This window comes from Meriones unguiculatus, chromosome 8 (genome assembly GCF_030254825.1).
Source record: "Meriones unguiculatus strain TT.TT164.6M chromosome 8, Bangor_MerUng_6.1, whole genome shotgun sequence".
Lineage (NCBI taxonomy): Eukaryota > Metazoa > Chordata > Mammalia > Rodentia > Muridae > Meriones > Meriones unguiculatus.
The window spans coordinates 102,410,606-102,432,500 of NC_083356.1; the positions used below are offsets into that span (position 1 = coordinate 102,410,606).

At 37.9% G+C, this 21,895-nt stretch overlaps 1 protein-coding gene across 5 annotated transcripts in view; it reads right to left on the reverse strand.

The window, feature by feature from the left end:
• Kcnh7 (potassium voltage-gated channel subfamily H member 7) overlaps window positions 1–21,895 on the reverse strand; it is a 494,749-nt gene that overhangs the window by 124,479 nt on the left and 348,375 nt on the right. For 3 of the 5 annotated variants that reach the window (XM_060390275.1, XM_060390273.1, XM_060390276.1), the window contains exons 4-7: window positions 19,804–20,232; window positions 15,182–15,202; window positions 14,727–14,750; window positions 6,836–7,050 (exon numbers count right to left, since the gene is read on the reverse strand). In XM_060390275.1, coding sequence (XP_060246258.1) covers window positions 6,836–7,050; window positions 14,727–14,750; window positions 15,182–15,202; window positions 19,804–20,232 — 689 coding nt within the window. The remainder of the gene's footprint in view (window positions 1–6,835; window positions 7,051–14,726; window positions 14,751–15,181; window positions 15,203–19,803; window positions 20,233–21,895) is intronic. The other 2 variants (XM_021637080.2, XM_021637081.2) reach the window with 2 other exon arrangements.

Consider the following 21,895-nt stretch of genomic DNA (forward strand, 5'->3'; position numbering starts at 1 on the left):
CACTGATGGACATCTGGGTTGGTTCCAGGTTCTGGCTATTATGAATAAAGCTGCTATGAACATGGTTGAACAAATGTACTTGTGTACTTGAGCATATTTTGAATACATGCCCAAGAAGGAGGATCTGGGGTGAGATGATCAATCCTCACTTAGAAAGACAAATGGGATGGACATTGGATGTAGGAGAAAAAAAGAAACAGGACAGGAGCATACCATAGAGGGCCTCTGAAAGATTCTACCTAGCAGTGTATCAAAGCAGATGCTGAGACTCATAACCAAACCTTGGATAGAGTGCAGGGAATCACGTGAAAGAAGGGGGAGTTAGTTAGTTAGGGAGACCTGGAGAGGACAGGAGCTCCACAAGGAGAAAATATATCTGGGCACAGGGGTCTTTTCTGGGGCTGATTCTCCAGCCAAGGACCATGCATAGATATAACCTAGAACCCCTGCTCAGACGTAGCCCATGGTAGCTCAAGTGGGTACCCTAATAAGGGGAACAGGGACTGTCTCTGAAATGAACTCAATGGCAGGCTCTTTGACCTCCCCACCAACCTCTGCTAGGCCACAGAGGAGGACATTGCAGCCAGTCCTGATGAGACCTGATAAGTTAGGGTCAGATTGAAGGGAAGAGGACTTTAAAAAAAGAAAAACAGAAAATCAGAATGCATAGAATTTTATGAATGAAGGGGGAGATAGAAAGACCTAGAAGAAACAGGAGCTCGGAAAAGGAGACTAACAGAGCCAGAAAAAACAAACAAAACAAAACAAAACTGGGCTCTGGAGGCTCTGAAGAGACTGATACTCCAACCAAGGACCATGCAGAGAGAGGACCTAAAACCCATGCTCCGATGTAGCCATAGACTCAGTCTTCAAGGGGGTGCCCTCATAAGGGGAGCAGGGGCTTTCTCTGGCATGAAATCAGTGGCCTGCTCTCTGATCACCTCCTCCTGGTGGGTGCAGCCTTGCCAGGCCACAGAGGAAAACAATACAACCAGTTCTGATGAGACCTGATAGGCTAAGGTCAGGTAGAAGGGGAGGAGACCTCCCCTATCAGTGGACTGGGGAGGGGGGCATAAGGAGATAAGAGGGAGGGAGGGAGGTGAGGTTGGGAGGAGATGAGGGAGGGGACCACAGCAAGGATATAAATTCAATAAATTGTAATAAATGATAATAATAAAAAGAAAAATATATATTAAAAAAGAAAAATAGTTCTATATACAAAATCACCTTTAATGTGTAGTTTTCTTTGGAAGATTAAAAAAACCTCTATCATTGATGATAGTTTAGTATTTATATGATTTGAGGGAACATGTCAAATAGGTTAAAAATTTTTGTATGGCTAATCCCAAGATGATAACTTTAAATATTGCCCAGAAGTATAAAATTAAAGTTAATTTCCCATTAAAAGCCCTCCATTATAACTCATAGGAAGTTATAAATAGTTGCTGTGAAGTCATTGGCTGACAACAAAAAGATTAGGAATAAATTTGTGTTGTGTAAATTTCAATAAAAAAAACAAAATGCTATCATCTTTGAGCTCTTATTTGTGGCAGTAACATCACATTCATTTCACTTTTCTGGTAACTAAAGCACAGAAACAAAACCCTAAACCCCACGATCCTCACGTAATTCTTCCATAAAGAGATGGACATGAGCTTCAACAAGTGATGATGGAAATGAAGCTTCCTTGTCAAGATGCGTTAAAGACTATGCGAAAGCATCCAGTATTCTGCTCCTGTTTCTATAGCCTCATTTCTCTGAGTACTTAATGGTGTCCTGGGTGTGCCACTCAACCATAAAGACACATTTCAAACATATCCCATTGGCGAGAGGGCCTCTGAGCAGTTCAGCATGCAAATGGAGCAACAGTTGAAGCATGGAGTGTAGTTGATGAATGAAGGAGTTCATTTGTGGAGTCAGGTGACCTTGGGCGGAAAGGAACGTCTACCATTCCCCATGTGTCCTACATGACTTGCCTCATCTCCCCTATGAAATGGACATAATAATACTGCCAGGGAGTTACCATGTAGATTTAACTTGATAAGCCATAAACAATTTATCACAGAGTCAAATAAACAGCAGTGGGTCATTGTCAACTCCTATCAAATTTAGCATAACTTTATCTTCATGCCAATAACATAGAGAGTGTTGAACATTAGAAATCTACTTTGGCTTAAAGTTATATAGTTGTTTTCAACTAGTTCATAGTACCCTCTGCTGTCATACTAGGTATTATTCCCTTTTAGAATTCCGTTGTATGTTTTAGTATTGTGCCATTGATTCTGTGTTGTAGAATTTAGCCAGCATTTAACATGTATTTTATGTCCACTTCAGTATCAGTGATACTATTAGTTTGAATGCTTATGTCCTTCCTTGTAATGAGCCTTTACTATTTGTTTCTCCTTCAGAGATAGTAGAATCTCTTCTCCTATGCTACATTTTCTTGAGTTGTTTTCATCAAAGAACTATGCTTTGATGAATTTTACAAGCATGATCACAATACCCATATGGACTGACAAGGGTCCTTTTTATTGGGGATATATAGATGCTGGCAGATAGACAGCATTTGCCACTAGGTCACCACCTGTGAGCATTAAGAGAAGCAGGAGAGTCTGAAGAACTTGCATCCCTTAGGTGATGAGCAAAATCAAGAAGAATAAAGCCTGGCCAAGAGACAGAGTGAGTGTAGGCTGCTCCTACTGATACCAGAAATCATTCTTCACCCTGTACTTTCTTTCTGACATGTTTCACAATCTGGATTCTTATTCCAAAAACATCAGAAACTTCTCCAGCTTCCTAACTAGGCAAACAGGCTACATCACACAATTATCATCCCTTAGTCTCAACACAGGGAAGATTTCCTTTCCAAGAACCTTCTGTATCTTGTCTGTACCTGTAATATAATTTTTGAAACTGCCTTGTATTACCTATGTAATCTACTTGTCTGTTCCTTCATTTCTCCAAGGTAAAGACATTTCCTATAAGCCTAAATTTCTAGGATGTTACATTGTATATTCTCTCATAAAATTCTTCTTGAATAAGTAAACAACTGTATGAAAGAATGACTAACAATAGGCTCTCTCCTGCAAAGAAACTCATCTAGCTGGAAAGAAAAACAACTATCCAGTTAATTCTGATTCAATGTGTACAAGAGACTGGGAGACAAAACAGCAAGAGCAGATCTGCTTTTTTTTTTTTTCTTTTTTCACTTATGCCTCATTCTGATGATGCCTGCTCTATTGTTGGTACGCTAAAGCATTTTGGAAATTCACTGCTGAGTTATTAGTGAACAAAAGCTTGGCTTCTCCTGAGAAAGCACGCCTTAAGCAAATCTATTAATGCACAAGATTTGAAAAAAAAAAAAGGACCAATTACCCAAAACCTATATATTGATAATCTCCTGACACAGACTCTCCCCAAGACTAACTGGGAAAATAAGGTTTTAACTTATTACAAAGTTTATTTTAGTGATAGCAAGAGAAAATATGCTGCATCAAATGAATATGTAAATTTCAAAGACAGCTGTGGTTAGGAAACTTCCCAAACACCAGGATAGTCTTAAGAGTCATAAGATAGTCAGACTACTTTAATGCAGTATTAGACTTTATATTTTCAGGTAATTTTTTTCTTTTTTTTGCATTTGATCTTTGCCTTGTTTGCTTTGGCATGCAGACAATAAAGATTTGTTATTAAGTGCCAGTGTAGAACTGTTCCCAATCAGGGCTATTTCCACTTTGAGTCCTCCTTTTCAGAACTTCTTTGTATTCACTAGAAGTTCATACTATAAAACATGGTCCTCTATAAGCAGGCTCCCACGCTTACCTCCTCACTCCCTTTAGAAACTCGTGTCTGCTCTTGTATTGGGCAAATATGGAGAGTGAGGGAGGTAGTATTCCCGAATATCTGAAAAGCACTTTTGTGGGCCTCAGATACATTGAGTGGTAAGCATTTGCTCTGTTTGGACTGGTATATATAAAATACTGGTAACTGGATAGCATATTAACAGTGCACATTTATTCAATTTTATATTTTTAATTCTGAAGGCTGAGAAGTCCAAGATCATGTCACTGGCAGCTTTTGTGCCTGATGAAGCTACCAACATCTTTGTGTGATGATTGACAAAATGGGACCCAGAAGTTATTTTGTAGTCTGTAAACTATTTCATGAGGGCCACACACTAAAGATCTAATCAACTCTAGAGGAATTTTAATCCAGGAACATGGCTACTCTGGAAAGGGATCAGATCCAAAAGACTTAGGTCTGAGTGATCCCACCGGAATGCAGACACACCCTTAGTACACACCTTTAATCTCTCTGGCTGGAATACACACCCTTAATCCCTCTAGTTGGAAATATGGTACATATCTTTAATCCCAAACAATAACACTTAATTGAGGGGCAGACAAAGGGATGAGTCAGAGAAAGATTTGGCAGAATGACTCAGAGATAGGATATACCCAACTCTCATGAGAGACAGGGTACTGAAGAGCAGTGCAGAGAATTCATGGAGACAGAACAGTAGAGCTTGTGGAGACACTACAGTAGAGTTCAGGAGTACAGTCATCTACCTCTGTTCTAGGAGGCCCTGAGTGTTTGGCTAGAGAGAAGAAGGAGAGTCATAAAAAACCATGAAGAGACTTTAGAGTGAGCACATTCCTTGTGTACTGAGCACTAGAAGGAACACCTTCCACATATAATTATAACCATTTTATATCAAATCTGAGTTTTGTTTCTTTGTTTTGCTTTTAGACAGAGTCTCACTCTGTTGTGCTGGCTGGCCTGGAACTCAAGGAGATCCATCTGCCTCTTCTTTCTGTTGCTAGGATTAAAGACATGGACCATCTCACCTGACCAACTCTGGGAAGTTTTGCCAGCCCTTAACTTTGTCTTATTCTCACACAGACAATTCTGTGTAATCCCATGCCATAGGAGAGAAGACAAGAGTTAAATTTAAGCTTGTTTGATTCTCATTTCTGACTTTAAATGTCACGTAGTTTGATAAACAACTTTTGAGATCCAGCTTCAGCATCCCATCTGAGTCTTATTTTCTTCTCTGATCAGTCTTGCCTTTAACCACCATTATGTCCACCATAAACTGTGTTTCTGGATTCTTTACTGATAGGCATTTTGTTAACAGATTCATACGCTATGTATATATCTGCATATATCTCTGTTACTCTAAGATAAAAAAAATCCTAAAAGGTGTCACCTTTAACTCACACTAGCCTCGCGCTTTCCTCGAACAGGGGGCTAGTCAGGGGTGGTAGGATATGGAACCTTGTGGTAAACTAACACATAATAGCTTGGAGCTGAAGATGTTAATTTGCTTTGTTTGCCCAAGAAAGAATGAGGTGGCATTCTTCAAATTCATTTTTCAACTATTAGAGGTTAATTCTAATAAATTAAATTTTAAAGTTCATTCTTCTTTTATGGTGAGAAGATTTGGAAACATCCCTTGATCAAATATTTCAGCCTGACCATAGTTGGCTGGAAATATGTTTGGGTTGTCCCACACTACAGTTTTTGGCCAGTCCCCATGATGCTTGCTCTGCTGTTTTCTCAACTTCACTCATTTATATTCCTTCCATACCTATACCCTAACATTGCTAATCTCCCTTCTTAATCCTCTTAATTTCTGTATATCTGCATATTAGACACTACTTAAAAAAGAATTTTTAAGACATAGATAAAGGTCGCAAGTCAAATTCAAAGCTGCCAAGACGATGTCAGTATAATATGAATAATAATTGAATGTTTATTTAGCTCTATTGTACTGACTTTAGTTATGCTAGTTAAGAAGAGGGAGAGATCAACAGTAGTGTGCCTAATTACTGTACAAATATGAAAGTCCATCCTAGGGGTGCTATCACAAATTACATTCATATCTTCTCACATCCAGCAATCATACCTTGGCTACTTCCAGCCATAATAGATGCATAGTGCTGTCACACACATCTCATTTTATACAAGTAAGAGGTTTTAAGTAAGCATCAATACAATACTACCTGTGGTAATTACAATTAAAAAAAAGTCTCTATTGATCACAAATGTTCTGTGCTTAGAATAGGGGTTGGGGTAAAATATACCTTTTTATTGTGTGCTGTTTATACAAAGACTTGCTGGGAAAATATACTAACTAAATTGTTTGTAGAAGAATTGCTTACTTGACAATTTTTAGAGCCATGAATCCATAACATTGTAAGTGCACTGTAAGCAAAAGCTAGGTAATGCTTAGGTAGGTATTTTGACGTAATAAGTACAAATCATCTTTATTTGTTCTTTGAGGCAAGATTTTTGGACAGTGCCCCTTTAATGTAATTCAGGTTGTGATGTTTATTTGAAAAATGATAAAATACTGTTGCTGTGAGATCCATTATTTCATTCTAATAGTTTATCATCTCAGACAGCTCTCCTTTCCATCAGCTTGCATATGGCTTCATTTAGTGGAGCAAGTGCAAAAGGAGAGGTCACAGTTAGGAATAAATCCCAGTTAGACCTTTAAAGTTCCATACACACATCTATTACATTTCTTTAAAAATGCTTTATACTATAAGGGTCAACAGCACATTAATAAACAACCAAACTTGATGAATAGCAGGGTAATTAGCTCTGAGCAATAAACAGTACCAAGTTAATTCAATTTGGCTCAATCTAGTAACAGACAAAAATCATTGTAGATAGTTTCGTTCCTCTGTTTCTTTAGGAGTTTTTCAATATCTCAAGGCATGGAGATAAATGTCTTACCACCATTCATCAGAGAGAAAATATACTTTAATGAATCAGAAAGTATCCCCCGGCAGCTGAAATTTAAAAATAATGTAAAACAATGCCCTACCTGGGTCACTTTCTCTGTCACATTGTGTGTCCGTTCTTTAACCTTGGGAGCAATGATAGTTTTATCAGAAGAAGGAGGAGATGTATTCTTTTTTTCAGTTTTGACATCTGAAAAATTCAGAGTGAGCTGAGGAATCTTGTTAATGGTGCTGTATTTGTTGAGGTTTGAATCCGACGTGGATCCCAGCAGGCTTGACTTGATATGATTAAAAGGCCCTAGAGAAATTGACAAGTATTTGTAAAAATGGTATCAGAAGAAATAGAAAAATAAAATAAAAACGATGGTCTTGAATGCCTTGCTAATGATCCATGACCAGTGTGATTCCCATTACTAAATGCAGTCCGTTTATAGGTGAACATCTTTTGCCACACAGAAGGACATGTGAGAATTAGAGGGAAATTTTTGGTCCTAGAAGTGCATATGTCAGCCTTTGCTGTGAACTGGCTTCTTTTAGTTAAGGCTAGGAAAATTAAAAATGAAGCCAAAGCAAACCAACAAAAAGCCCTGTATGTCCTGTTGTATTAACTTCGTTCCACCTTAAGTGCTAGCCATGGAGTTTGTTTCCCATTCTGAGGCTGGCTTAGGGAAGCCAGGTTGAAATCATGTTGATCTTGAAATTGTGACTGTTTGGTTCGCACAGCTCTGGTTTCTGTTACACTCTTTCACATGTCACTGAGAAGTGACAAGCCAGTTGCTTTCTTCAGGTTTTCTACTATCTATATGAAATGGTTCACAGAGTTTCTACAAGATTTATACCCAGATGAGGCTGAAGATGACAAAGTGTCCTATGTGTATATGTGTGTGTGTATGTATATGTGTGTGTATGTGTATGTGTGTGCTTGTGTGTGTATGTGAGTGTATGTGTTGTGTGAGTTTGTGTGTGTTTGTTTGTAAGAGTGTGTTTTTGTGTGAGAGAGTGTGTGTGTTTTTGTTTATGTGTGTGAGTGTAGGTGTCTGTGAGTGAATGTATGAGTGTGTGCGGGGTGTGCATGAATGTGTTTGTGAGCATGTGTGTATGTATGTATTGCGTATGTGCATGCACACGCCTGCCTCTCTCACTCTGTTGAAATCTTCAGGATTCACTTTGGGATCTTGGAATCTTTCTTTTCATTTCATGTTCAGTTAATTTTTTTAAATAAAAAAATTCTGTAACCAGAATACACAAGAACGCTGCTATGGCAAATACAGCTTAAATAGACAAGACCGTAGTTGGGAAACAGAGCATGCCTACGTTAGAAACTCCCAAACGCTGTCAACATTCTGCTCTTACAAACACAGGTGGGAAGAAGCCAAGCTCCCTGGCTCCCTTGTTGAAGGTGAGGACCCTAAGCAATGCCATATTCTCCTGGGATGGATCTATTATCTGCAATTTATGGTGTCGAGAAATGGTCTGGACTTCTCATGTGCTGGCTTCATTGCTTACTCCGTGTTATCACTTAAACACTTAGCATCATGAAGAATTGTTTTAAGATTTCTCAGAGCACGGGACTTAACCAGAATATTTTTGACTGAGAGAGCAGGGTCAGAAGATTCCCTTGCTCTACTCCATCAGTTCCTGCCTCCGATTAGTGCTGCCTGAAGCAAACAGGTTGCAGAGATGTTAAGGGTTAGAAACAAGTGATCCTGGGGCTCTTCTCTTGGACAGGGCAGGCATTTCTGGTGTCCACTCTATTATACCGAGATTAAAATGCCTGCTCAGGCCAGAGAAGGCTACATTGTGTTTCAAAAGAAAAAAATAATTGATTCTTAGACTGTGTTTTGGGTTCAAATAACTCAATCACCTCAGGCTAACATAATGTTAAGAACACTACTCACCATTTCAATTATCCAGTTATTATTAATAGAAACATATTAATTTTGTTACAGAAGTTTATATTATTTAAGTTACAAAGTTGGAAGTGATTAAAAATGTTTATACTTAACAAACATTGCCTTTCTTGGGGTTGCACTTTTCACTGCCATGCTGAGGACCTAGCCCGTTTATGCAAAGAATGCTCTTGTGCATGTACTCATTTACATAAAGATACTCTCTTCTACTTATATAATCGGATTGAAATAGGACGCAAAGTGACATCAAATTATTCAAATATTCTAACAGAAACGTTACTTCTGAAATGTTATTTTTCATGTCCTTGTCAAGGTCTCCAAAATGTTCTTATTTTTATAATTTTTCAGATGGGTCTTTTCCTATTTTGTACATTCTTTGCCTACATTTTAGGCACATTTGTTAAAGTTTGTAACACATGCCGGGACTTCAGACATCTTAGACATTGTCTTCCTCCTAACTGTAATGCTATATTTTCTTTCCCTGGATAATTTATTGGTACCTAGGGGTAAGAATAAGAGACATAGATGGTGAAATTTAGGCAGACAGCAAAATTGTATTGGAATCATTAAAGTCCAGCTTTTGAATTTGAATTTATTTATAAAATACCCTTCTCTATGTTGTATTTCTGTAAAAAATTGTCTGCATAGCTGATTTAGGATGTTAACATGCAGGCAAAATACGTTAGTGTAATTTTATTACCCTATGTCTAGTTCTGGCTACTCCATATTATTAACTACAGTTATGTTTATGGGCTCTGAAATATTGCCAAAAAGGGACATTTATCAGGGTGCCTTTTGGATGTCATAATGATGGAAAATTCAAGTACCACAACTCTTAGTCTCACTTTGACAACCTGTTGCATGTGTTCCAAGGGGCACGCATATAGTCAAAATGCTTGTAATGTTATGAATCTGTAATGTGTTCTCAATAAAGCAGACATCATACTTTGCAGGGTTGCATAATACTAAATTTTCAGGGCTATATTTACGATGAACATGGGTGCTTATACACTCCATGTTTTCAACACGAGGAAGGGCTTTAATGCCCTCACCTAATTGTATTAGAGCATGTCACTTTTTTGAAAAATTATGTTATCTAGAATTGCAAAATTTGTAGCATTTGAGTGCACAACACAAAACCTCAGAGCTCTGGCGACAGTTTGTGTCTGCACCTTCCACAAGTAAGTGTGTAAAATAAGGAATTTGAGTCTTGTTTAGTGACTGGGAGAAAATATTATATTATCCAGGTAGCTACAGGAATTATGCTAAGGTTCTAAACAAAATGCCTTTTGTAATCTTTTACATCATTATCCACTTCTCAATGTCAAATGTCATGTACCCTCATGAAAGGACACCCACACTCTAAATGCTCAACTTCTGGCATGGTTTTCAGTGACAGCTTACTAACAGTCTAGAGATTTCCACTGTAGTGCTTTGATAGACATTTCTGCCAACTATTATCATCATTTATTTATTTATTTATTTATTTATTTATTTATTTATTTATTTATTCATTACTTTAAAATAATTATGTGCGGTCAGCACTCTTGTGCAATAAGCTCTTTTTACCTGCAGCTCCATCTTGCCAGCACAACTTCTTATTCTTCGCAATGCATGTGGTTTGCAGGATAGTTTTCAACATGAAGGTAAGGTGTCTTAACATTCAGTGATGTGTCTATCTTCTGTACAATCCATTTTTACATTTTTTTCATGTAGTGAAGCAATTTGAAAGAATGCTTAATGGGAAGGACAGCTCTCTCGTGAGAATACCACACTTCCTAAGCTCCCTCTCTTGGTTTATTATTATTTTCAGTATTTAACACATTTATAATTTTTGTTAAAACCCCATCTGTTATCATTGAGTATGACTGCTCCCCCACTATACTGTTTTTATATGGGATATTTAATAGCTTGCCTCGTTTCTTGAAAGCCAACTTTCTGTACTGAGATGTCCTCAGTATATTTATAGTCAAACACAAACATAGTAATACATGTATTATATGATTATCAATGGCTTTGCTTTTGTGAATCCTTTATATGAAAATTAGAGGATCTTGATATTATTTTAGAAATGGTTAACTATCTCTGAATTCCATTTCAGGAGAATCTAGTGTGTAAAACACAGTACTTACTGAGAAAATGATATCTTCTCTGCTAGAGTTGAGCAACTCTTTGATAAAATGTCTTAACTTGCCCTTAACTTGCAACCTCTTTACAGTCCTTGTTTTAGCTTCTCTCATTTAATACTGAAAAACAACAATAATAACAACAACAAAAAACAAACTCCTACACAGTCATTTCAGTTTATTTGTTTTGGACTTTTAGTGTGAAAGACTTAATAAAAACTTTCTTTTGAATAAATGTATTTAATGAGTTCAGCCTAACAGCGTATTTTAAATCATTTATGTGCCCTACTTAGATACTGCGTTTCAAGCTTATTTTTTCTCATGTACAAAGTGCAGTGTTCTTCTTTCTCTGGACTTCAAGTCAAATATTTACACCTAGAAGTCTTTTAGATTCTGCAAAAATCTCATAGATTTCATAGATTTCTCCAGTCTATTCAAATTTCAACAGAATAAATGCCCGGTGCTTTAAGGCAGGAATTAATAATACTCCTTTTCACCAATTCTACACTAAGCTGATAGGATTTGAGGCCAAAGGGTATAAGTCAAAGACCAGAAATCAAAACACAAGGTTTCCTACCTCCTAGGTCTACAGTCAGAGAGGCCTTGCTGAGGACTGAGGTGACAGGTAGCCTCACTGACAATGATCATGAACAGATGGGATTTGGGATTCTAATGAAAGAAAGGAGATTAGCCTGAAAAACAAAGTAAATGAATTTAAAGTGAAGGAGCAGGCAGAAATGAAGAGTCACAATAGATTCAGTGGAAGGGAATAAAAGAATCAAAAATGTACCAGGAGACAGACTTTCTTTGAGGGAGAGTTACAAAAGGCATAACACCGTGAGTATGCAGCGTGTGATTAGAGGATGGAAAGAGGGTGATCAGGTGGGCTACACCAACAGTCAGGGAAATTTCAGTACAAGCGTCTGATGAAGTTATAAAATAACCTCCGTTTTCCAACTATGCACGGAGATTCAGCAGTAACTAAGAAGTTTAAAAGTGTTTAGAAATCTATATAAGTAATGAGACTATTTACATTTATCAGGAGTAAGTAAATGCTTTATTATTATTGTTGTTGTTGTTTGTGGTGATGGTGGTGTTGTGTGTCATATGTCTTTATGGGCAGAACTGTCAAGGCACGTGCATATGGACATCATAGGACAATCCCATGGAATTGGTTCTCTCTTTACGAGGTTTAACATGGTTTCTTGTAGTCAAACTTTGGTTCTCAGGTCTGCCTTCTCAGGCAGCAAGGGCCTTCACTTTGCTGTTTTGTTGGAACTGTATCTATTGCTTAGGACATTGAGTTTATTTTGCTAAATTTAATGAAGTGGATTACTAAGGCATATTAACATTAGAGAAAATGCCAAGGTAGCATTAGCAACGAAGCTTTGCCAAAGAACTCAGTGAATAAGCGGCATCCAGAAATCGTTGTAGCTCTCAGGAAAAGACGTAAGAGATACTCATCAAGTTATTTGGATTCAGTAGCTACAAATTCTTTTTCACTGTGTGACATATAATTTGGCAAAGCAAATTGTCACCACTGAGAATCAATTTGCAAATCCTAATAAGGTCATAGGCTTCTGGGTAATGGTCAATACAGAGGATGACGAACAAGTTTGTCAGATCTTTCTTTCTTTCCTTCCTTCCGTCTTTCCTTCCTTCCGTCTTTCCTTCCTTCCGTCTTTCCTTCCTTCCTTCCTTCCTTCCTTCCTTCCTTCCTTCCTTCCCTCCCTCCCTCCCTCCCTCCCTCCCTCTCTCTCTCTCTGTCACTCTCTCTTAACTGCCTTATAGGTTTCCTGCTTACAGAGGAATCAAATGGTTTCCAACTCGTGATAATGTCACGGACTAGTTGGAAACAGGTTAACATGAAATAGAAATCCAGGGTCTTAAACAATTTAGGAGCACAACATTATCAATGACTTACTAAATAGGACAAGAGGAATAAAGACTGTATCTATGATTTAGAATGACTGGGTGTGAGTCACTAAAGAAAAATTGGAAATCTTTTTCATGTTCTAGAGATAGCACCCCAAATTATATTATCTACACATATTAGGCAATTTCTATGAAGTAGTTTTCCTCCTCCTACAGGGGTTATGGCTGCTAAAAATAACAATTAACTGTTGCTTGAGGTGTCAGAATGCTAGGGAAACTAATTGAAGGGAAAAAGAACTGACTCGAAGAAAAAGGTTGTGAAGAAATTATTTACTTTTGGGAGAAAAGGCTGAATGCTAGTTTATTGTCTTTCGTTGGTGAGATTTTTATGATTAGAGTTCCGGCAGCCAGAGAATAGATTTCTGTCCACTGGGGACAGATGGAAGAAGGGAGGATTTAGGTTAGTGCTAGATTTTTTGTGTGTGATACTAAAGCAGACTTCTCAAGATAGTTAATGTATGGACTTTTCTGAAAATACAGATGTCTGTACCCATTGTGAGGAGGAATTAGGCAGAGCCTGAGCTCTAAGGGGAGCAACCAGACAGTCCAGCAAAATCTTCACCTATACTATGAGGTTATTTATTCATTTTGTAGGGTAATTCTTAATTGTAATGATAGATTTTGTATGCAAAGCAGTGTATTTTTCTTTTATTGATTAAGGCTTAGAGTCAGTATTAATTTATTTTACAAGCATGCTTGATGGATCATCCTGTACCTATTTGTGGTTTTATAAAAACGATAATTGTAAAACTGATGCGCACTGAAGTATGTGCGCGCACACACACAAAGCAAGCTTCAATCAGGTGATTAGAATTTCTTTTAGAAAGCAGAGGGATTGAGAGTGAAGGTTGGTTTAATGTAACAACTAATGAAATGAAAATAAAATTACTTTATCTTTGACAAATAGATGAACTGGAGGTAGGTTCTTTTTCTCTGTCTTTCTCTCCTCCTTTCTCTCCCTGGGTCCCATGCCTCTTTCTTTCTTTGGGCGTTAGGAATTTAATAAGGGCCCACTCACAGAAGTGGTTTATCTGCCCCTAAAATTATAGCCTTACCACTAGACCAGCAGTTTGAGTTCAGCCAAATTTCTACCCACCAAAAAATAAAAAAAAATAACAAAAACCAGACAAACGAAAAAAGCTAGATTCACTTTTTCCTTCAGTTAAAAAAAATCACTGGAAAATCAATGTCTACTCATTTACTCATCTTAAACATTAGTGTTTCCAAGGAACAAGCAGGCAATAGGTCCTCATGGTCTTTTTGAAGATATATATATTCTGAATTGTCAACTAAAACTGCTACCCACAACTAGAATTAGTTTGATCCCTTTTAAATGTTAAAATGGACAGACCAAGAACAGAATAATAATGTAGATAAGACCCTGTCCCACTACTGGAGGTCTCTTGCACAGAACTTTCTTGAAGTGTTTATAAATGATAGGAAAGGCAAAGGAAAAAAATCCCACAATCTCACTTATTTCCAAATTATTCTGAGATTCTGGTCACATAATATCTGTAGCCTCTAGTCCTATTCATCAGCAATAGTAGTTCCAAATTAATTAGGGAATCAGTTAAGAAGTCGATACACAAAACTGCACAGTGGTCAGAGTACCAGCGACATAAAGAAGAGGCCGAGACAGTAAGTTCTGAGTAATGATGGTTACTGGTGGAGACATGGTCATGCAACATACATGCACAAAATGTATCACTGTCACCATTTACACACCCACAGTGGCATGCATGGCCAAAAATCAAGCCAAAAGTTTTGATCCTTCCACTTACTGTGATAGCCAAAACTGAATTGGATTTTAAATATTTAGCCAAATCCAAATTTATCCAGAATATCTCCCAGTTAAATAGTACCCTGTGGTAGCTGTAAACCATGGCAGTGATTAGAATATTATAGAATACAATTTAAAATGATACTGAAATATAATAGAGGATAAATAGAAAATGACTGTCATGCAAGAACAGTATACTACTACAGTAAGCTTAAAACCATACCCCCTGCCATCCAGGAACGTGAAACTAGTTTTAAGGAAACAAAAGAGGAAGAAGTGAAGTGATGCTGTTATAGAGCCCTTTGACCATTCTATTTAATCTTGTACTCAAGAAAAAAAAAAAAAAACAAATTCCCTGAAACAGCTTAGGCGCTTTCTTTCCCACTGGAATATATTCGCCTTGGTACTTGTTGCTGTCCAAATAGTTATGAACCGTTCACTGTCAGTCTTAACATTCTTTTGCTCAGGATAAAAAGGTGTTCATCATCACTTTGATGGCACAGCAGAGAAAGTAATCATGTCTCCAGCAAAACCAAGCCATGATGTCTCCACCAGGCACCTGGACTAGCTGAGAGCGGCATGGAGATGTAGCATCAACAGGGCATACAGCAGGCAAGATAACATGCCAAGGAAAGGGCACTGTAAGCATCAGATGGCGAAGCTTGACTTATGCATTACCTTTGACATTGCGACCGTTGTCTGTTTTGAGCATATAAGGATAAAAGAGAGAGAAATATAAAAAAAAGAAGACTAAACTTGTGTTAAGCACACCAAACAAGCTCAGTGGAAACAATCAGAGAAATGAGGACGTAAATACAATGTATTTTTGATGGAGGTTAATATCATAAGCCATTAACGAGCAAACCATTAACCATAATAAACATTGCAAGTAAGTAAAATACTCATGTCACTGATTTTAAACAGCGATAAGTTACAGGTTTTATAATTAAAGCATTTTGGGGAGAGATCTGCACAGTTGCTGGCAATTATGGTAACTTACAACCTTGTCAAAAGCCAATTTTGATGTCTTCTCAACTGTAGCTTGCAACAGATCAAAGGAAAACCACACAACATTTTGCATGTCAAATATTTTTCTGTGTGATTAAATCTTAATATGTTAGTATGGAAAACGTTTCTAAGATGTTGGATTACTAAGCCAATTTCGATAATTTAGAACAATTTTATTAACTGTCCTCTTACCCTCAACTACACTTTACTGTATACCTTAAAAATACCAAACTGTGTTTAATGAGAAAAAAGTCATTGCAACATAGCAATGAAAGACTTTCTTGTATAAAAATATTTTGCATTTTTACTATGCAGCATAAAACTGAGAATGTTTATAAATTTGTTTATATTAAAACAGGCTGTTTTTATATCTTGGCATAGAGTGTTTTCAGATTTATTTTGAGAGTAGTGATCTAAATGTTTTCTATACGGTACTGAAAATGTGGATTAATATGTGTTACCGGCTTTGAAATACACAAGCTCAAACTAATTGAAGTCATAACAAACCATTCAAAAATATACAAGATTTTGAAACATATACATTCATCGCCATCTATCTCATCACTATGCATATTCTAAATCTTAAGGTAGAGCATAATTGCTTCCAAGCTTATTGTGAAAGTAATTCCAATACTATGGTTTATGAAATTGTTAGAGAGAAATCTGCCTTGGTTTGACGTATATGAATAATATGTGACTTGTAATGGCAATTTTCTCTTCCCCTTTCACAAATCATTAAAAAATAAAATTAAAAGAACACGGGACAAGATCTTGTTGACATAGAAATAAGGCCACCCTCAGAGTAGTCTAAAATCACGAGTAACTGCTTTGCAAGTTGTTAGAAAAAAAAAAAAAAAGAAATGGAGCTGGAGTTTAGTTTGATAGCACAGCACTTGATTATCATTTATGTGGCACTGGATTTGATCCCCAGCACTGCTTGAAACTACTAAAAGAGTGTTCTCCTGCCACAAGCACACACGTGTGTATCCCCATACACACGTGTGTATCCCCCCACACACGAGTGTATGCGTATACACACAGACACTTGTATTCACTAAGCCTAGATGCTTTAAAGACAATAGCAGCAGAGCTAGCATAGAGTTCGTGAGGCATTGATGCAGAGGAAGAATGATCCTGAAGATAGAAATAAACCAACACTATTGTTGGCTTATTGTTGGCTTATTCTTTTTTCTTCTATGCTCACCAATGATTTTATTTAATTAATGCTTTTGGGGGGGTGTAAAATTGTTCTGAAGTTAAAGGACAAACTGCCTAAAGTAACATATTGATTGTGACATCTATAGTCCCAGAGATATAAAGTGCAGAATGGAGAACAGTTAGACTCTTTTATAGTATTTTGGCAGACTAATTCCATGTCTCTTGAATGTCATAATGAATTAATTCATGTTTATATTCTTCATATCTACTTTTATCTTTGTTTTTATAATATTACACTTTTACTGAATTTTTTAAAATATTAACTTGGCACAGATCACCGGAAAAACTGACAGTTCTCTGTAATATGTGTTTTGGGAAGGAAAATTCCAAGGTACTCTACAAAAGACATAAATAAGAAGATATGTAAAATACTAACTGCTAATATATTTGTTAAATATCGACAATACTGTAAAAATAGAGTGCTTATGAGCACAGAAATGTGTTAGAATGAGAAACATCTCAGCTTCAACTCTGATATATCTAGGGTTTTATATCTTAATCATTTTCAAAGATTCTTAAAACTACAATCAACTGGAAGGTCTTCCATCTACTCTTCCAATTATGCTCAGTTTCTCACATATAGAATTATACAGCCCAAGGAATGGTAGTTTCTTCTAAACCTGTCTGTGATTTTCTTAGGTAAGATCATTTTGTGGTTGAAGTACTGTGGCCGAAAGCCCTGTGGGTATGTCAGTCTGCAGCTACACACTTGGCTTGCTATTGGCGAGACAGTGATACTTTACTGAGAACTGCCGAGTCCAGAGAGGAGAGGAAAACTGAGCGCTATCTATCCATCGACAGTTACTGTACTGTGATATCTAAAAGATATCACATCACCCATTCCTATATCAGTAACTGTACTGTGTGGAAGCCACCTGAGAGGAAAACAATAGAGGTTATAAAACTCAATATACAATCCTAAGCCATTCTATCGAAACACAGGCAAAGCACGCACGGTGTGTTGTGTCTGAGAAGCTTGATTTTTCAAATTGATTACCCTACACTCAGTTTCCCACGGAAAGCTCTAAAGATCCAGCAGGTTTGCTAAAGACGGGTATCCTAACTGGCAGGGGCAAACTAAAGCATCGGCTGTTCGTCTGAAACCCCACTGAATTTATCATAATTCATTCACAGGGTGCATTGTTCAAATGCCCAGTCATACAGCTTTCATTTGGTCAGAAAAGATTGGACCTCCTATTCTTAAATAGTCAAGATCATAATTTCCTAGCTTGGGAATCATCTTCAATTTTATTTTTCTTTTGGCTTCTGTCAGACCGTAAGTTAAAGTGGATATGCTAATTACTCTCTTAACAAAGTTTCTCCACTTTGTCTTATACTGAATTATTCTTTCTGTTCTGAGACAGTTTCTGCTTCTTATCTCTCTTTGAAATCCTCCCTCAAAACCCCCACCAACTTCTTTTCTTTCAGCTCTTCTGTCTTTTCTACTTCACTGTGCTCTTTAGAAAGATTCCCTACATGATTCAATACAAGCTTTGGGTTAAATCAATGTATGTGTGGGAAGGAGCTCATTATAGCCTTATGAGTTTGATATTGGAAAATGATTCATGTGCATGGTTCTCTCAATGCCAAGGCAATAGTATTGAGTACCTGTCATAAGCAGAGCACTGGACTTGGTGCTAAGTCTGAAGATGGGTACTAGAGTGCCCATCAAGGGTGGCTCATGGCATTTGTTTTCACATAAACCATATTTGATGTATATCTGTATGTCTATACAGGTATGTATTTGTGTGTGTGTGTGTGTCTGTGTGTGTGTGTATGTGTTGGTAACCATAAAATGAAATAAATGCTACAATATCCACTACTTTTGAAAATACAGGTTTCATTTCATTCTGGAAATCATTTTATTCCTCTGGTTTGGGAAGGGAGAAACCAGTGCTTGAAGCTGAGTTATACACAGAACAAAGTGATGGAGGAAGCTGTGCAGAATAGTTTTGTGAATTAGCAAATTATCCTGGTATGGGCAGTCTCCAAAGGAGCTGAAAAAGTGAGTTTTAAAAAAATATCTTGGCTCATTTGGTATAGTGATTAGGGTGCCATAGTAAAGACCTTAATGAGCAGATTTATGTTCTTGAAAACACAGCTCACAACAGCTCAGGTGGCAAAGACACTTGAGAGAATGAGGATCTGGGAAGGAACAGCAGACTGTTCAGGAATCCAGTTCTGCAAGGGTTGAAATAGCGCATCTGAGTATCTAGGCAGGTTACTCGGACTCTCAGACTCCTTGAACTGAGCAGACCTTTTCTTACAGTGATGTCTGCTGGGATAGGAGTGAAGGAGGGTGATTGCTGCCTGGATTTGAGGCTTTTCAAGCAGTGAGGCACACAGGAGCCTCAACACGGACTAGCTCTCATACCTTCTTGCCCCGTGGCAGTTTACTTACCTATAAATGGAGTTTGAAACTGGTTCCTAACATACAGGATTGTTGGGTGATTTAAATGATACTTAATGTGTGCCAAACACTCATACTGCTTCAGGCATATAACTACTCAGACCAAGTTATCTATTCTCATGCTAAAGATGGATTGCTTCTGTGATGGCTTTCAAAGTACACTTTTCACTCTGCCTGTTTTGGAAATGTGAGCCAAGGCTAGAGTGAAAATAAACTCTGACTACTCTTTCTAAGTTGTCGAGTAGGTTTCCCCACTAACTTCTTAGCTTCTTCTGACCTCTCTCCCACTGCTGATGGTCAATAAGGTGCTCCTATGAGGGCTCACTATTCTTTCTTCCAGGGTGTGATCACTTGCTAAACCCAGCAAAATTAATTATGCTTAAGATGATAGAATTCATCACCTAATCACTTCTTAAATTAAGCATTAATTAATTAACACAGCAGGAAGCAGACTGATAATGGTTATACTATTTCAGAAAAACCGATAAAGAAGCCAAGAGAAACCAAATTACTCACTAGGGTTCAAAGAGGAAATGAGAGAAAAAAAGTCTTTATAGCTTTTAATCACATTTCTTCTTTGAAGAAACAGATTACTGTTCAGTTTTGAAACAACGTAAAAATAGATCTCCAGTACCCAATGAAACAATGTTTCCACGCTACCTACCTTCGCTGGCATGTCGATCTCTGAATACGTTCTTGGGGTGGACACTGAACCCTTCTATATCATGAACTGAAGATGCCCTCCGGATGCTACAGAGGCTCTCCCTTGACCTGGAGTGTGTTAGTTGGGAACTTGACTGCAGCATGTCAGGGTAGAGGCGGTCCCATTGTCTTTTGGGAGAGGAGTGGTCTAGAGGCCCGGATATGTTCACTAAAGGAGAACACTGGCTAGGCTGTATCAAGGCTTTCGTATCGTCTGCTTCAGAGGGACTGCAACTTTCTTTCGTGGGAGACTTGAAATGCTTCATGGCCACGGAGTCATCGCTGTGCTTAGAGGAATCAATGACGACCACATCCGGGTCTTCCTGTGGCAAGGACTGCTTTCTGTATGTTAGAACTCTCAAACCAGGAAATTTGAATCCAAATAGTTTCCCTACAAAGGAAGACAGAAAAGAGTATTCTCATATTATGAATATATACTTTAAAAATAATAAATATAATCTACATATATTTAAATACCACATGAAATAACTGTTAAGCTGTATTTAATTAATTCTCCTTTAATGAGAAATATTATAAAAACATTGTTGAACAAACAGTATGAAATAAATATATATATATATACATATGTATGTCTTTTGTTTTTTTAAATATTTTTTATTTTAATTTTTATTAATTACACTTTATTCACTTTGTATCCCCCTGTATGTCTTTTATTTGATAATTACAAAACACTCCAGTAACATGAAAACATTATTTACCTGACGAAAGACCTTTAATTTTAACAGATTAAAAAACATATATTTCAGTAAATACCCATAATTTACATAGGAAAAGAAAGAACTAACATATTATATCAAGGGACAGACACAGGAATGAATAGGTACATGTGGGTTCATAGAGGTATTGGTAATAATAGAAAGACATGAGCTTGAAGTGGGCTTGACCCATTTGAAGATATTTTTAATAGTATTGTAATTCATAGTATTGTAACTGTAATTGTGAGCTGCCATGGTGGGTGCTGGGAATTGAACTTGGGTCCTTTGGAAAAGCAGACGGCGCTCTTAACCACTGAGCCATCTCTCCAGCCCGTAACTGTAATTGTAATTTAATAGTATTGTAATCAAATAGTATTTTGTATTTAATAGTATTGTAGCTCAGCTTGAGTGGTAAGAAGAGGAGTCAACTGTATACCAAAGGTTTCTCAATCCATCTGGAAGTCTTGAAAAGTTAAAGGCGCCAAAAGAGAAGCAAAGATAAGATTTTTTTGTTTGTTTATTTATTTACTTGGCATTTGTGACACGTGTTGTTCCAAAATCTAAGACTGAGATGTGAGATGTTGCATTTATGTCAGACTGGATGGTGCATTGAGAGTTGTCTAAAGAGGGATCCAAGATGGCGGCATTCAGCATGCACAGTATCTGAGAAGCAGCGGATCTGAAATTCCGAAATTGATGCGTAGAGGGGCAGCCTAAGTCAGAACTTTGACATTGAGGCTTCCTTGGCCAGAGGGGACAATACGTGAGCTGAGACCATTTAGATCCAGGTCACCCACGGACTTCTGGGGACGGAGAGTGGCGACCATTCGACCCCCCTGCACTTCTTGTAGGGCCCAACAGTACCCGAAGCTCATAGCACAGAACCTCCTGTCTGAGGACTGAGATGGCAGAGGTAGGTTTCTTAGTTCCTCAGCAGTGGCTACCAGCTATTCCAGCCTTCCGGGTCCTGTGTCTGCAGGACACAGAGCCTTCTGAGTCTCAGGTTCATGGCACCAGCCTTCCGGATCCCAGGTTTGCGAGCAGCTACATGGCCCCTGAGGGCCTCCGAGCCTGTGACTATGCCAGCTGCACAGTCCCTCAGTGATGGACAGCCGCTATTACGGCACACCCAGTTCCACCAGGCCTGCTGGGCCACCCTCATCCATGGACAGCTGTAGGGGCTCCTCAGGACTTTCCAGCAGGAATCTGTACCTGCCTCCCAGTTCTGCTGCTGTGGCTGGACTCCCAGTGGACCGCTTTAACAGCCTAAGTTTTGTGGCTGCAGCACCACTGAGCTGACTACACCTACATTTGTCCCAGAAGGCCCAAATCTGAGAG